The sequence below is a fragment of the Myotis nattereri genome, assembly GCF_964212035.1.
Source record: "Myotis nattereri genome assembly, chromosome: 1".
Taxonomy (NCBI): domain Eukaryota; kingdom Metazoa; phylum Chordata; class Mammalia; order Chiroptera; family Vespertilionidae; genus Myotis; species Myotis nattereri.
Window position 1 is genome coordinate 74369321 of NC_138075.1, and position 13921 is coordinate 74383241.

At 44.1% G+C, this 13921-nt stretch overlaps 1 protein-coding gene across 1 annotated transcript in view; it reads left to right on the plus strand.

The window, feature by feature from the left end:
• Positions 1-13921, plus strand: part of RYR3 (ryanodine receptor 3) — a 548626-nt gene that overhangs the window by 513070 nt on the left and 21635 nt on the right. Inside the window, exons 81-89 of the mRNA XM_081108039.1 lie at positions 748-821; positions 1508-1588; positions 2041-2129; positions 3222-3350; positions 5294-5398; positions 7091-7172; positions 7823-9153; positions 11295-11353; positions 13133-13298. Of these exons, the coding sequence (XP_080964165.1) occupies positions 748-821; positions 1508-1588; positions 2041-2129; positions 3222-3350; positions 5294-5398; positions 7091-7172; positions 7823-9153; positions 11295-11353; positions 13133-13298 (2116 nt within the window). The remainder of the gene's footprint in view (positions 1-747; positions 822-1507; positions 1589-2040; positions 2130-3221; positions 3351-5293; positions 5399-7090; positions 7173-7822; positions 9154-11294; positions 11354-13132; positions 13299-13921) is intronic.

The window sequence follows — 13921 nt, forward strand, 5'->3', positions numbered from 1 at the left end:
AGCATCGGCCTGCGGACTGAAAGGTCCCAGGTTCGATTCCAGTCAAGGGCTTGTACCTGGGTTGTGGGCACATCCCCAGTAGGAGATGTGCAGGAGGCAGCTGATCGATGTTTCTCTCTCATCTATGTTTCTAACTATCTCTCTCCCTCTCTGTAAAAAATCAATAAAATATATTTTTTTTTTAAAATGAAAACCAACTTGCTAAAAGTTCAGGAACTCCTAGGGACACCGTTGCCTCCAGAAAGCTTAATCTCACCTACTATATGGTTCCTGAATGATACAGAATCCTAAAGGGTTTGACCGTTGAAATCTAGAAATTTGTAGCACTCTCCATCAGTATTCATCCTAAGCTCTAAAAGCTCCAGTTCCTTGTGATTCTGAGAGAAAGTAGGGAGTTGAACATTAATTAATGCAGTTTACTGTAAATTTCCCTTGAAAAATATAAGAAACAAATAGTTTCTTCTTTACTTGAAAAGCCTTTTTAAATCTTCATCCAAAAGAAAGGACTCCAACTGGACAAAATGACAGCCACCACAAGTGTTTCTGCCCCTCCTCACGGATGTGACAAGGTCTGTGAGCACTAGGTTTCCTTGGGAAACACTGTTAGACTTTCAAACACACTGTGATGTGTTAGTGCATTTGTTAAAACCCAAGGACAGGATCTTAGTCAATAGGTGCATTGACGTTAGAAATCTATTTTCCCGGAGTGCGCAGCCCTGAACCTTGCTTTCCTTTGTCTATTACAAGTGTCCTTGATTTGAATGCATTTGAGAGGCAGAATAAAGCTGAAGGCCTGGGGATGGTTACTGAGGAAGGAACACGTAAGTAACTAATGAATATGAAGGCCACTCTCTTCCTGAAAAAAATCTTAATTAACTATTTCCCGTTAGAGCCCCTGCTCCTTGATCTTAGCGGACTTGCTCCATTTCGGCAAAATATTTCCATCAGTAACTTTGATAAAACCATCATCCAGGCTGGGTGTGTTCAAAGAGCCAGTGCTAGCTAAAGACAGTTTATCATGGTGTTTATGGTTTTCTTTGTATTCTTCTCTTTTTCTCTTATCACCAGTCATTGTTCGTGAGCGTGGTAAGTGAGTTTCTGGCTTGAGTTCCTACCATGTGTGCATCCTAAAGGACTGATTTAATTGCCTCAGTTCCAACACATTATAGGCTCAGTGGTTGCATGCCTTGTTTAACTCAACAGCTTGATGCTTAATTAAAGAAGGGTTTTCCATCTATCAAGCATGGGTTATGGTCTGAGAACCATTCCTGCCACTAGCCTGGTTATTTTCCTTACAAGTGCATCCTGGGGCTAAATATTTTAGCTTTGCCAATCATTGTGTTGTGCAGCCTCAGTTCCGGGTTAATCAGGTTGACCAGCATTCATCCAAAGTTCCCTTTCCAAAGAATCTGACAGAGCTCCTGAAGCATTTTTGTGGTCATTTGTATTAGAAGGTGTTCTGTGTTGAGAAGCAAGCAAATGCTCACCAGTCTCCTCTGTTTTCAAGGTGAAAAAGTACTCCAGAATGACGAGTTCACACGAGATCTCTTTAGATTCCTACAGTTGCTTTGTGAAGGACATAACAATGGTAAGTGGAACGGATAGATTTGCCAAGGGAAAACAGCATTCAGGTGCAAAATTCTGATTCCATTTAGGAAGCCACATTCAATACCAGCAGTTGCTAACTTAAGGACAACAGTTAGTTCATTCCTAAATAAGAAACCCTATGTAAAACGACCTTGAACTCATGACTAAAGTTATTTAGTGCCACCCAGCCTAAGCTGCTTCCAGGATCTGCAGATGTGAAACTAACAGCCCTTTCTGTCAAGGCCCTCAAGGCTCAATAGGTCCGGTTTCTGGTGTCACTGGAATGGGAGGGCTCATGTCAGAGCTCTGTCCTGCAAGATCCACCAAGACCCAAACAGGATGCCCTTGTGAGGTTTTTCACATAGTGTACCTCTGCTGAGTTTAGCAAAGAAAGCACAACCAGCTCTCTAGGCAAGACAGAGACAGGGTCTGACCCAGCCCTGCTGTTGTCAGACTTTCAGAACTTCCTGCGGACTCAGATGGGTAACACCACCACCGTGAACATCATCATCAGCACTGTGGACTACCTTCTGCGTCTTCAGGTGAGTGGGCCTTGGAAGGTGGCATGTCTCAGATGTACTTCCAAAAGCTAAAGACAGGTAGTTACATGAGGTCAGGGAGGCCCAGGAGATAGTAAAACCCCAGTAAGAGGAAGTAAAATACTGTAAGTCCTCAACATCATCAATAAGTTCGTTTAAGTGAAACAACTTATAATGGGACCAATTTTGCCATAGGCTAACTGATTTAAACAAGAGTTAAGTTCCCACAGCATCTCATCAATAGTGTAACCTAACAACATTGAACAAGACAATTATTCGAGGACCTGCTGTGCCTTAAACGTGTATTTGAATGTTTGAAGACTGACCTGGGGGAAGTGGTTTAAAACCATATCATCTATTATGAAATGCTGGTTTATTTTAGTTTTGCCAGTGAAAACCTAGCCACCATGTCCTGGAGCTATGAAACAACCTGTGACTGAGAAAAGATTCTTCACTAGGAGAAAGTTTCAGAAAGTGGTCCGAATAAGATGAGTCTACAAGTTCTTAGTGTTGAGAAGTCACTTGGTTAAATTGTTTGAAGGAAAATCCAAATAATATCAAGAAAATCTACACAAACATAAAAAGGATTCTCTTTTCTCTTTGCTGATTCTTCATGCACTTCTACCATTTAACAGAGCAATCTATTTTAACCTCCCTGTGTTCCAGTTTTCTTATCTGTAAAATGGGTCTCAAAGAGTGATGGTAAAGATTGAGAGATTTAATATATACAATAAGCTCAGAACAGTGCCTGGCACTCATAGTGTTAGTTATTGTGTTGTTGCTGTCATGATGATTTGGATGATAATCATTATCTTTATCTTTAGGGTATATTTTTCCTGTGAGTAGATTGTCCTATATCATAGTCACCCAGGTCCAGCTGTCCTCTATCCTATCTGTTCTTTCCTACAGAGGGACATCTGTCCTTCAGAGATGCCAGGGATCAGCTATTTCTGTACTTCTTCCCAGAGTGCCAGGCTCCTGTCTTAATGTAGAGGTCTTAGAGATGTGGGATTATCGTGTATTCTTCCTGAATGTTGAGTTTAGCTACACTAACTGAAGCCTGAGAAATACTAAACTCTACTTGACTGTTCCTAGGAATCAATCAGTGATTTCTACTGGTACTATTCAGGGAAGGACATCATCGATGAATCTGGACAGCACAATTTTTCCAAAGCTCTAGTGGTCACAAAGCAGATTTTCAATTCTCTTACAGAATACATCCAGGTATGTGCACAGAATGCATGTTCAAACACAAGGAGAACATTTTCAACATCCCCATGCTCTACATTCCCTACAGAACATTTGGGTGCACGGATGGACTGTGTATCTAGCCTATTGCTGACAACACTTCTTTTCTGTAAATAGGAACCAATAGTACCTACACTCTGTGAGAAGCTACGGCTTATGGGTCCCCACTGTGACTCATTCATATCATTGTCACACTTGCATTTATCTAGTTATATTTTGCTTTCCCTCCTTGAGTGAAAACTTTTTGCAGACAAAAAGTTCTCATTCAATTTAAAATTCCTCATTTCTAACACGATGTCTACATCATAGGTGTTCCATAAGTGTGGACAGTGGAGTAGAGAAATGATTGCTAGAATGAAGGAATACAGGCATAAATGATGTCACCTTGAGATTAAAAACAGAATTAATGACATCCTACGAATTTGTCAGAAATGAACTCTGTGCAAAGGGTAACTTCAGAAGCACATAAGCTATGTGAATGGCAGTTAAGTCCACAAGTGAACTTCAGGTTGAATGTCTAGAACTTGCAGCGTTCTTTTTCTGTTCACAGTATTCTCTATTCATTGCCTACAGCAGTATAGCTACCATGCAAAGAGGACATAGTGGGGCGTAATTTGCTATAATATCAGTAGCCATGTCACAGTCCTCAGTGATGTTACATACATTTCTTAAAGATCTGTAGGATGAATCAACTGGCACAGTCAGATCATATTTGCTTACTATGATAAACATAAAACTAAGACTATTAAATTTAAAGGAAGATTTTAAGGGAGAGATTGATCATTGTCACCCAAGGATGGTAAAAACATGGAGAGATAAACCTAGAAACAGGTGACTCAACTGAAGTGTCACAGAATGTGAGATGCCTGCAAAGGATATTGAACAGACTTGACAAGCATCTGATTTGTTCTCTGCAGAACCCCTTCCAGTTTTCAGAATGTCCCATGCAACACTTAACCCTAATGTAAAGCAGACACTTTGTGTGTTTCTTTATACAAAGGGTTTTGTTCCAAAAAGAATCTAGAGGTTTCTAGGGATCAGATACCAAATGTACATGAACAGTCATTTTTAAATAAGGTTCATGACTTAAGGAAGCAGGCAATATTTCTCCTGCTCACCTCTTCCCTGAGAATTCTGTCAAGACATTTCCAGAACATAAGATAGTATCAGTGTTCTTTTTGGAAATTTCTTCCTGAAGGGTGATTTTGGAATTGATTAAAAGGTAGGAAAAATAAACTATAAGGAAGAGTTTACAATAAGAAATATCAGATCAATAATGCTTTGCAAAAATTGGAAAGGATATTAACAGGAAAAATGCAAACTGGTCATTGTCTTCCGTCTGTGTTTGGCTTTCAGAAACGATAGAGATGGTATTATACCTGAAGTTCAGGTTAATAGTAGGAAAATCCTAAAAGTAATTGACCAGGAATATTATTCAGTGTTTTGGGTTTGTTTTGTTTTTTATTTGAGCAGATAACCATGTGGTCATAGCATTCTCCAGGTAGCTTTGCCAGGTAATAGTAGATGTGCTAGGGCTTGATTTTCACAGTGGGCTCCACGGAACCCTTGAGTTCCTCAGACCCCTTGTAAGCCAAGGTGTGGATGAAAGTGGGCAGGGGTGCCCTGCAGTCTTGTTCAACCAGAGCACTAAGCTTTTTTAAATGATGTTCTTCAGTGTAAGATTTTCTTTGAAAAACATATTCTAAGGCTAAAAGAAAATCTCTGGACATCGCTGGACTGTGAAATTCCTAGTGGCTTTTGTTAGACATAGGATCCTATGATGGGGGAATATTGAGCACAAAATATGTGACTTTGGGGAGGAGCCATCTGTTCATATAAACTAGTGTCACAGGCCCTTCCTAAGCCCTTCAGAGCAGTTAATGATGTTTCAGTGAAATAGGATGTCCTCCTCTCCACAGGGCCCTTGCATTGGGAACCAGCAGAGCCTGGCTCACAGCAGGCTGTGGGATGCGGTGGTCGGCTTCCTCCATGTATTTGCTAACATGCAGATGAAACTCTCTCAGGTACTGTAGCCTGTCCCCAGTGAGTTGTTGGTGTGAAATGCTAAGTTAATCCTCACCCCCTTGGTATTCCCATTGTGGATGTCGCTGCTTGATCAACTGGCTGAAAAAGTCAAGCAGATTAGGGCTCATTTTTAAAACCATGGGTCTAAATGGGAGATAGGAGTGAATGTCCCAGACGGGCTTTTGCATGGATGCAGCTTCCTTCCTTGTGTCCCACCAACCTACCCATTTCATAATTGCCTCAACATTTGCTTCCTTGTCACTGCTTTGTCAGTTTATAACAATTGATGGCTCTGTCTGGTCTGTCAGCTATCCGCATGTCTCTTTAATTCACCTATGCCTTCTCTCTCACCTTTGCTTCCCCCTCCCTCCCCACCTCCGCCTTTCCTTTCCACTCCCCATCTCTCTGGCAAGATGAATCAGACTCGCTGAGAGCATTTATTATGAACAAATAAATGTAGTGTATGTAGTAGATGATCGTCTCTCTCCATGGCAACACACGAGGGAGAACTTCAGGATGTTTCAGGCTGATTAGAATAACATTTGTAGCATCAATTTAAATAATGTGTACCTACAATGTTCAAGGCTGTCACATCTGCCTCCTCCCTTCTGGAATGTGCTATTTAACCCTTTCATTTTTTTCCCCTTTTGACTCTGGCCTTACGGGAGGAGAGAGTTCTTGGGAGGGCTGCTAATTCGGCAGTAACATGTCAGCTGCTTGACTCCTATGTCAACCCAGCTGGGCAGCATGGAGAGGGGCTCCGGAGACAGGTCCTGCCACCTCCTCGCTAGTAAATTTCAGAAAGCCAGTTCCCTTTTCTGGTTTTTTGCTTCATCAACTGTAAAATATTGGGATTTAGAATAGCTGATCTCTGAGGTCTCTTCCAGCTCAAATATTCTACACATCTATTTCGTATAAAGCTGACATACACCAGAGCTGGGGGATGTCCCTCTGAAATTTAAAGAGCTAGACAAATAACTGTCTTTACAAAGAGAGTCTGTAAAAGGAATGTGGCCCAGATGCATTTTTTAATCTCACCCTCTGATTGCCCACCTCAGATCCTCCAAGGATTGTTTTCCTTCTGTGATGTAGGGTGCAAAGCACAGTGCTAACTTGGCAATGCCCTGTCTGCAATGCTGAAATTAAAACCAAACAGACTAGTATCAAAACCATCCGGAGGAATAGCCTCAATTATATAACATTTTAAGGGACCAGTGGCACCCAGATCACCACCAACTAGAATCAGGAGAACCTAAATTAATCCATTAAAAAAAGGAGAACCCAGTTAGTGATTTTAATCTCAGTGCCTTAATTGGGTTGCAATAGTATTCCCAAAAAGCTCACTTGCATTTCTCCAGTATCAAGCACAACATAAACTATAGAGATACCTAACAGCTCTTTGGTGGATTGGGTTGTTCAGTAGTTTTGGACAACGAGTGGTAATCTGCCACATTGTGCTAATAAAAGGAAAGCTGTAAAGGAATGCTATTGGCCATGCTCTGCTGCAGGCAGCTTCCCGGCGCTACAAACAGTGGATGGTAAGACGTCCGCATTCACAATGAGAAGGGAACTCATTCCCAAGATTGACCCAACCCTCATCTAGCATTTCCAGAGCAGGCTCTTCTTGCTCGCTGCCCTGTACTTTGCTGAGGGATCAGATAGCTCAGGGGTATCTCCTGTTTCTGTTCTAGGATTCCAGTCAAATCGAGCTGTTGAAGGAACTCTTGGATCTCCTTCAGGACATGGTGGTGATGCTTCTGTCCCTCCTGGAAGGTTGGGCTGTTTGGTATAACTAGGCATTCACACAACTGTAATTGGTCCAAGCACTAACCATAGTAATCACACAGATTATCCTCCTGGCAGGTCATTCATGCCATATAACATTGGTTAGAAAGCCAAATTTTCATCAACAAAAAATGAGTGAGAGGAACATGGTCTGATGGACAAAGCCTGAAACCAACTTATTTTATGACAATAGGAAAGCCAGAATGAACTGGGGAAAACCTCTAAGCTTTGCTCTTCCCTATTCTCTCCCTCTCCCCATTGCTTTTCAATACATCTGGCTGCCAGTGTGTATGCCAGCCATCTAGTTGGTCACTCTCCTAGGTCTAAGGGGATGAGAGGGGCACCACTTATTCCTATGTGTCCCCAGTAATCTAATAACAAAACCATTCCCCAGGCCCCAAGCCAGATAAAAGGCACTGGGATAGCCATCTCCTTCTCCCTCTGTTTCTATCCCCCGGGCTCCTAGTGGTGTAGTCTTTATGGCTTGCTGCTCCTTCCTGCCCATTTCCAAATTATCACAGTCAGAAAAGAGCTGACTGATTTGGCACATAAGTCTTTTAGAAATAGATACCTGACCAGTTACAGAATGGCTTGGATTTATTGATATATTTGTATGTCTTTTTGAACCTGCCTCACAGGGAATGTGGTAAATGGAACTATTGGCAAGCAGATGGTTGACACACTGGTAGAGTCATCTACCAATGTAGAAATGATCTTGAAATTCTTTGACATGTTCTTGAAACTTAAAGACTTAACCAGCTCAGACACCTTCAAAGAATATGACCCAGATGGTAAAGGGATTATCTCCAAAAAAGAATTCCAGAAGGCCATGGAAGGTCAAAAACAGTACACACAGTCAGAGATTGACTTTCTCCTTTCTTGTGCAGAAGCGGATGAGAATGACATGTTTAATTACATTGATTTTGTCGACCGGTTCCATGAGCCGGCCAAGGATATAGGGTTTAATGTGGCAGTGTTATTGACAAATCTCTCGGAGCATATGCCAAATGATTCTCGCCTTAAGTGTCTGTTGGACCCAGCAGAAAGTGTGCTAAACTACTTCGAACCATACCTAGGACGCATTGAGATTATGGGTGGTGCCAAGAAAATTGAGCGTGTTTATTTTGAGATCAGTGAATCCAGTCGAACTCAATGGGAAAAGCCCCAAGTGAAGGAATCTAAGCGACAGTTCATCTTCGATGTTGTCAATGAAGGTGGGGAACAGGAAAAGATGGAACTATTTGTGAACTTCTGTGAGGATACCATCTTTGAAATGCAGTTAGCATCTCAGATTTCTGAATCTGACTCAAATGACAGACCAGAAGAGGAGGAGGAGGAAGATGAAGACTCTTCTTACACATTAGAGATTGAGGGGGAAGAAGAGGATGACAAATCCTTTGAGTCTGTCTCTGCATTTGCCATGGCCTGTGCCTCAGTGAAGAGAAATGTTGCCAACTTTCTAAAGAGGGTAACTCTGAAGAACCTCAGGAAGCAATACAGGAAGGTGAAAAAGATGACTGTGAAGGAGCTGGTAAAGGTGTTCTTCTCATTCTTCTGGATGTTGTTCGTGGGGCTGTTCCGGTTGTTCTTCACCATCTTGGGGGGAATCTTTCAGGTCCTCTGGAACACAGTGTTTGGAGGAGGCCTGGTAGAAGGGGCAAAGAACATCAGGGTGACCAAGATCCTGGGGGACATGCCTGATCCAACCCAGTTTGGTATCCATGATGATGTTTTGGAAGCTGAGAGGGCAGAAGTGACCGAGACGGGTATCACCACGGAACTAGTGCACTTTTTAAAGGGTGAGAAAGGAGATGCGGATATGATGTCAGATCTTTTTGGATTCCACTCCAAGAAAGAAGGTGGCTCAAAGCATGGGCCAGAAGTGGGTTTGGGTGACCTCTCTGAGATTATTGGCAAGGATGAACCCCCTACACTAGAGAGTACTGTACGGAAGAAAAGGAAAGTACAGGTAAGCATAATTTGTTTCCATCATCTTCCTTTACGCCCAGAAAAACACTTGCTACTATATTTTGCAGCTAGTACTGACACCAATTCCCTGAGAGCCAACAATATATTAGACACCAGCTCTCCTATGATTACCCTGACCTCATCATTCTGGCTCTACCATGTCTGGGGGGTGCAAGTCATAAATGGATGCCTCGGTGTCTAATTGCTAGGTGGTCTTCAGTTTACATTGTAGGGTTCAAACATGGTGATCTGTGATGCTCACCTTACTTCCACACTTTTATTAGAAGGTTAGTTCTCATGGTAGACAGGTTCATTCAGTAAACTGAAAGCATAGAAAACCAGGTATAGTATAAAAGGTGGTTTTTCTAGTGAGACAGTAATTCTGCAGTGTCCCAAAAGGTCCAGATGATATCATATACTTTAGCACAGTGTGCCAGTGAGTCTTATCGGCTGGGACATTTCATTATTGTGATGCAGCCACTATTAAATTTGGACTTTGAGACAGTCAACTAGATTAAGAGAATAAGATAATAGTAATTCAGAGCCCCTTGGTCATGGATGTTGGCCCTTGGTCAACCCTTGGTCATGGTGTTTCCCTCTGTTGCAGCATCCAACTCACAGCATCATTCTAGCACTAAAGAGGGTATGGAGAGAAGTGTAAAGAGATCAGAGCCCAAAGACAACTTTTATTCATTCATTACATTAATATTTATTAACTAGCTAATATGTGCTTGTCACTGTTTTTGGCTCTGAGGATACAGTGGTAAGTGAAAAATGCATTGTCCCTATAATTCAGTGAAAAAGAGAGATATTGAATAAATCTGTATAGGCATGAAGAACGTTAGGAAGGACGAATGCCAGGTGCTAAGTATATATATAGGAGAGCACTCTCACCTGCCTTTGCAAATCAGGGAAGAAAGCATCAGAGTCATAGACATTTTTATAATATTAATTTCTTTACTTCATTTGGCTCCCCGATGTAGCCCCAGGGCATAAACATAATTGGATTCATTCAAGGCCTGCTACATGCCACTCTGTGTTCTGAGGCTATGAAAACTCAGTTAATAAGAAAGACATTTTTGCTTTAATAGAGCTTAACTTCTAATGGAAGAAGACAACAAATAAATAAGATAATTATTATTTGTGACACATGCTAAAATAAATGAACAAGGACATGTGTTACAGAGTGAATGTGGGCCCTACTTTAAATAGAACTGTCGCCGAAACCGGTTTGGCTCAGTGGATAGAGCGTCGGCCTGTGGACTGAAAGGTCCCAGGTTCGATTCCGGTCAAGGGCATGTACCTGGGTTGCGGGCACATCCCCAGTAGGAGATGTGCAGGAGGCAGCTGATCGATGTTTCTCTCTCATCGATGCTTCTAACTCTCTATCTCTCTCCCTTCCTCTCTGTAAAAAATCAATAAAATATATTTTAAAAAAATAAAATAAAATAAAAATAAATAAATAGAACTGTCAAGGAGGCTTCTGACAAGGTGTCCTATGAACCATGTCCTGAAGGATATCAGGCACATGTACAGCAGTCACACTCCAGGCAGAGGACATGCTTAGTGCAAAGGTCCTGGTGCAGGGAAGGATTTGGAATGTCTCAGGAAAGAACATGAGATCTGGGTGTAGGAAGTAAGGAATCAAGTGGTGCAAGACGAGGATGAAATGAAAGGCCATGATCCTGTAGCCATGTAGGCCTCGGTAAGGAGCTTGAATTTTTTTCAAAGTGCAGTGGTCGTCAGGCAGAGGACCTGGGGGAGCGGGTGCTAACAGGATTAAAGATGAGGCAGGTATCCTATCTGAAGCAGGTTCTGATTTGGACCATCTCTCCCTGACCCCATGGGGTCATGGGACCACTGCTGCGGGTCTGACAGTGTCCGAGCACAAGTTTTCTCTTTGAGTTGACTAATAATAAGAGGGTAGTGGAGTTTTCAGATTTGAAATCTTTGTCTTGGCATCTCTCCAGAGCACCTGGATATGTAGCAGGACACTCACCTTCCATGACCCTGAGAGAAGCAGAAGCAGAAGAGAAAGCCATTGGGACTTCTGACCAAGGAGATGAAAGTGGCCAGCGATATGGCTCTTCACCATGAACACACTGATTGGGGAGAACTTGACTGACTGTTGTTTTTGTCTAGGCAGCAGAGATGAAAGCAGCACATGACTCAGAAGGAAAAGTGGAACCCGAGAAGGCAGAGTAAGTTCTTGGTAGCTTCGAGGACTCAAACTCCTGTTAGACAGTTCTTGATAGCATCTACTATTCTATTGCTGTGGTAAATAGCTGTAGTAATACTATCCTATATAATAAAAGCCTAATATGCAAATTGTCCCCTTGGGTGGTCGTTCAACCAGGGAAACCAGGAGTTCGACTGCTTGCTATGATGTGCGCTGACCACCAGGGGGTGGCATGGAACATGGCAGGTGTCGGTGATGTGCAGTGACCTCTTGCCTGCTACCTGGGGGCAGGGGTGACGGGGACAGAAGTGTGGTGAGAATGCGGGGTGTCCACTGAGCTTGCTCTTACTCTCCCTGCTACCCTCCCCTGGTATGCCAGGGCTCGCACACCAGGGAAGCCCCCACACTCAGGTGCCAGGCTCCCGCAAGGAGCCTGTCCCACACCTGTGCGGCATCTTCCAGGTGAGCCGGGCCACAGCTGCTGGGACCACAGGGGCCGGTCAGACTCCCTGTGAGTTCGTGCAGGAGCCAGTCTGCAAGGCCAGTCGGGAGAGAGCGCACTGCCCACCCAGCTTCCATGTGGCGCCACTGGGTGGCCCAGAGGTCCACGCTGCTCCCTGGCATGTGGCGTCCGGCCGTGCTCACCACATCTCCATGTGGAGACTTGGGCACCATGACTCAGGTGGATGCGGGGCATGCAGGGGCCCAGGTGCTGCCCAGGGCCCAGAGGTCAGCTGGAACCTGTCCTTCCATGCCAGACGCTTGTGCTTTGATCGCCAGCCAGACCTAGGGACTGCACCCATGCATGAATTTCATGCACAGGGCCTCTAGTAGTAATATAAGAAACTAGAGGCCTGGTGCACGAATTCATGCATGTGTGGGATCCCATCGAGGCCTATCAGGGGTCTGGCTGACCAGGGGGAGGGGTTGCAGGAGGTTGGCAGGCTGAGGGGGGGTGGGCAGCGGAACCATGGAAGGTTGGCTGAGGGGGGTGGGGGCTACAGGAGGTTGGAGGGCCAGGGGGTGGAGAGGCCACAGGATATTGGCCAGCCGGGGGGGGGGGGGGGGGGAGGCTGTGAGAGATTGGCTGTAAGAGTGCATTGACCACCAGGGGGCAGCTCCTGTGTTGAGCATCTGCGTGTCATAGCGACTGGTCAACCTGTCGTTCTGGTTGTTCCAGTCATTTAGTTGTAGGGGTTGCTTAGGCTTTTATGTATATAGATAGATATTTTTCAAGCTCTGGGTACATTTCCTTTTACCCCAGCTATACAATAAACACATTTTATTAATCTTGTTAATTTTATAATCTCACTAATAGGTCAGAATTTCACCATCTGGCCAAATTATCAAACACTGACATTTCATAACTTTATATAATGTTAATGATGATGATATCTAATATATTCAATACCTATTACATGCCAGGCCCTATGCTAAGGTCTTTTACACAATATCTCATTTAATCCCTACCACAAATTTGGAGAATAGATACTATTGCTAATTCAAATGACGTCCTTAAAAAATAAATAATAAAGGACTTTCCTGAAGAAGAAGAAAAGTTGTTAAGCCAAATTTCTGAAAAAGACTACAAACTTATTGATAACTATTGTAAACCTATGACCATGGCTCATCAAAGTGGACACCACCCATTAAGTGCACAGTTGATGTCCAGGCACCGTGGGTGATAAAGAGCTGAGGTTTCCACCTCCCAAGAAAGAATTACCAGACTTGAATTCAGTGTCCCTGTCTGGGCCAGGCCTCCCCCGGGCCTCTGTGCTAAGCGGGTTTCTTGCTCCTGCAGCGTGGAAGATGGGGAGAAGGAGGAGACAGCCGGAGAACAAGCCAAGGTCCTGTGGGCAGAGGCGACAAAAAGGAAGAAGCGGCGGCGTGGCCAGAAAGTCGAGAAGCCTGAAGCCTTCATGGCTAATTTCTTCAAAGGGCTGGAAATCTATCAGACCAAGTTACTGGTAAGCGCTCCCGCCCAGGGCCCACCTCCGGGGCAGGAGTTCGCCCCAGGAAAACCTCAGAGAAATGACCACAGTTTTGTTTCACAATTTGGTTGGTTATGCTTCCTCACTTTCTCCTTCCTCTTCTCATTTGTCTGCCTGCTCCTCTTGTGTTGGAGGAAACGCAATAGAGGTTAACCTGGCAAAAGCCAAGTGCTCCAGCTCCCCTGCCCAGCTGTGGTTACCCTCTCTGCCCTGTGCTGTCTCGGACAGCATGGGAATTCCTCTTCCCAGCTGTGTCATGTGGGGACGTAGCTGCTCCTCAGCCGAAGTTCACGAGTAGTTGGACCATTAGGGATGCAGAAAGAATCTACCCATGTTAGGTGGGTTCTCACAACAGACCCCAAAAGCTGTTCTTCCACATGCAATCCGCCCTCAGCCTAGCTTCTGCAGTTCTCGGATGATTTGCCTCCTGAGGTACAGCTGCTGATGCCAGGACAACCCCTTCCCCGGCGCCTGCGGTGAGAGCCCTCCACGGGGAGACTGAGCGCTTTCCCCATGCATTTGCACCCTAGTCCTCAGATGCTGGTCTTCCCAGGAAGATGGCAGTGAGGATGGGAATGGGGCCCCTGAGAAGGGAGAGG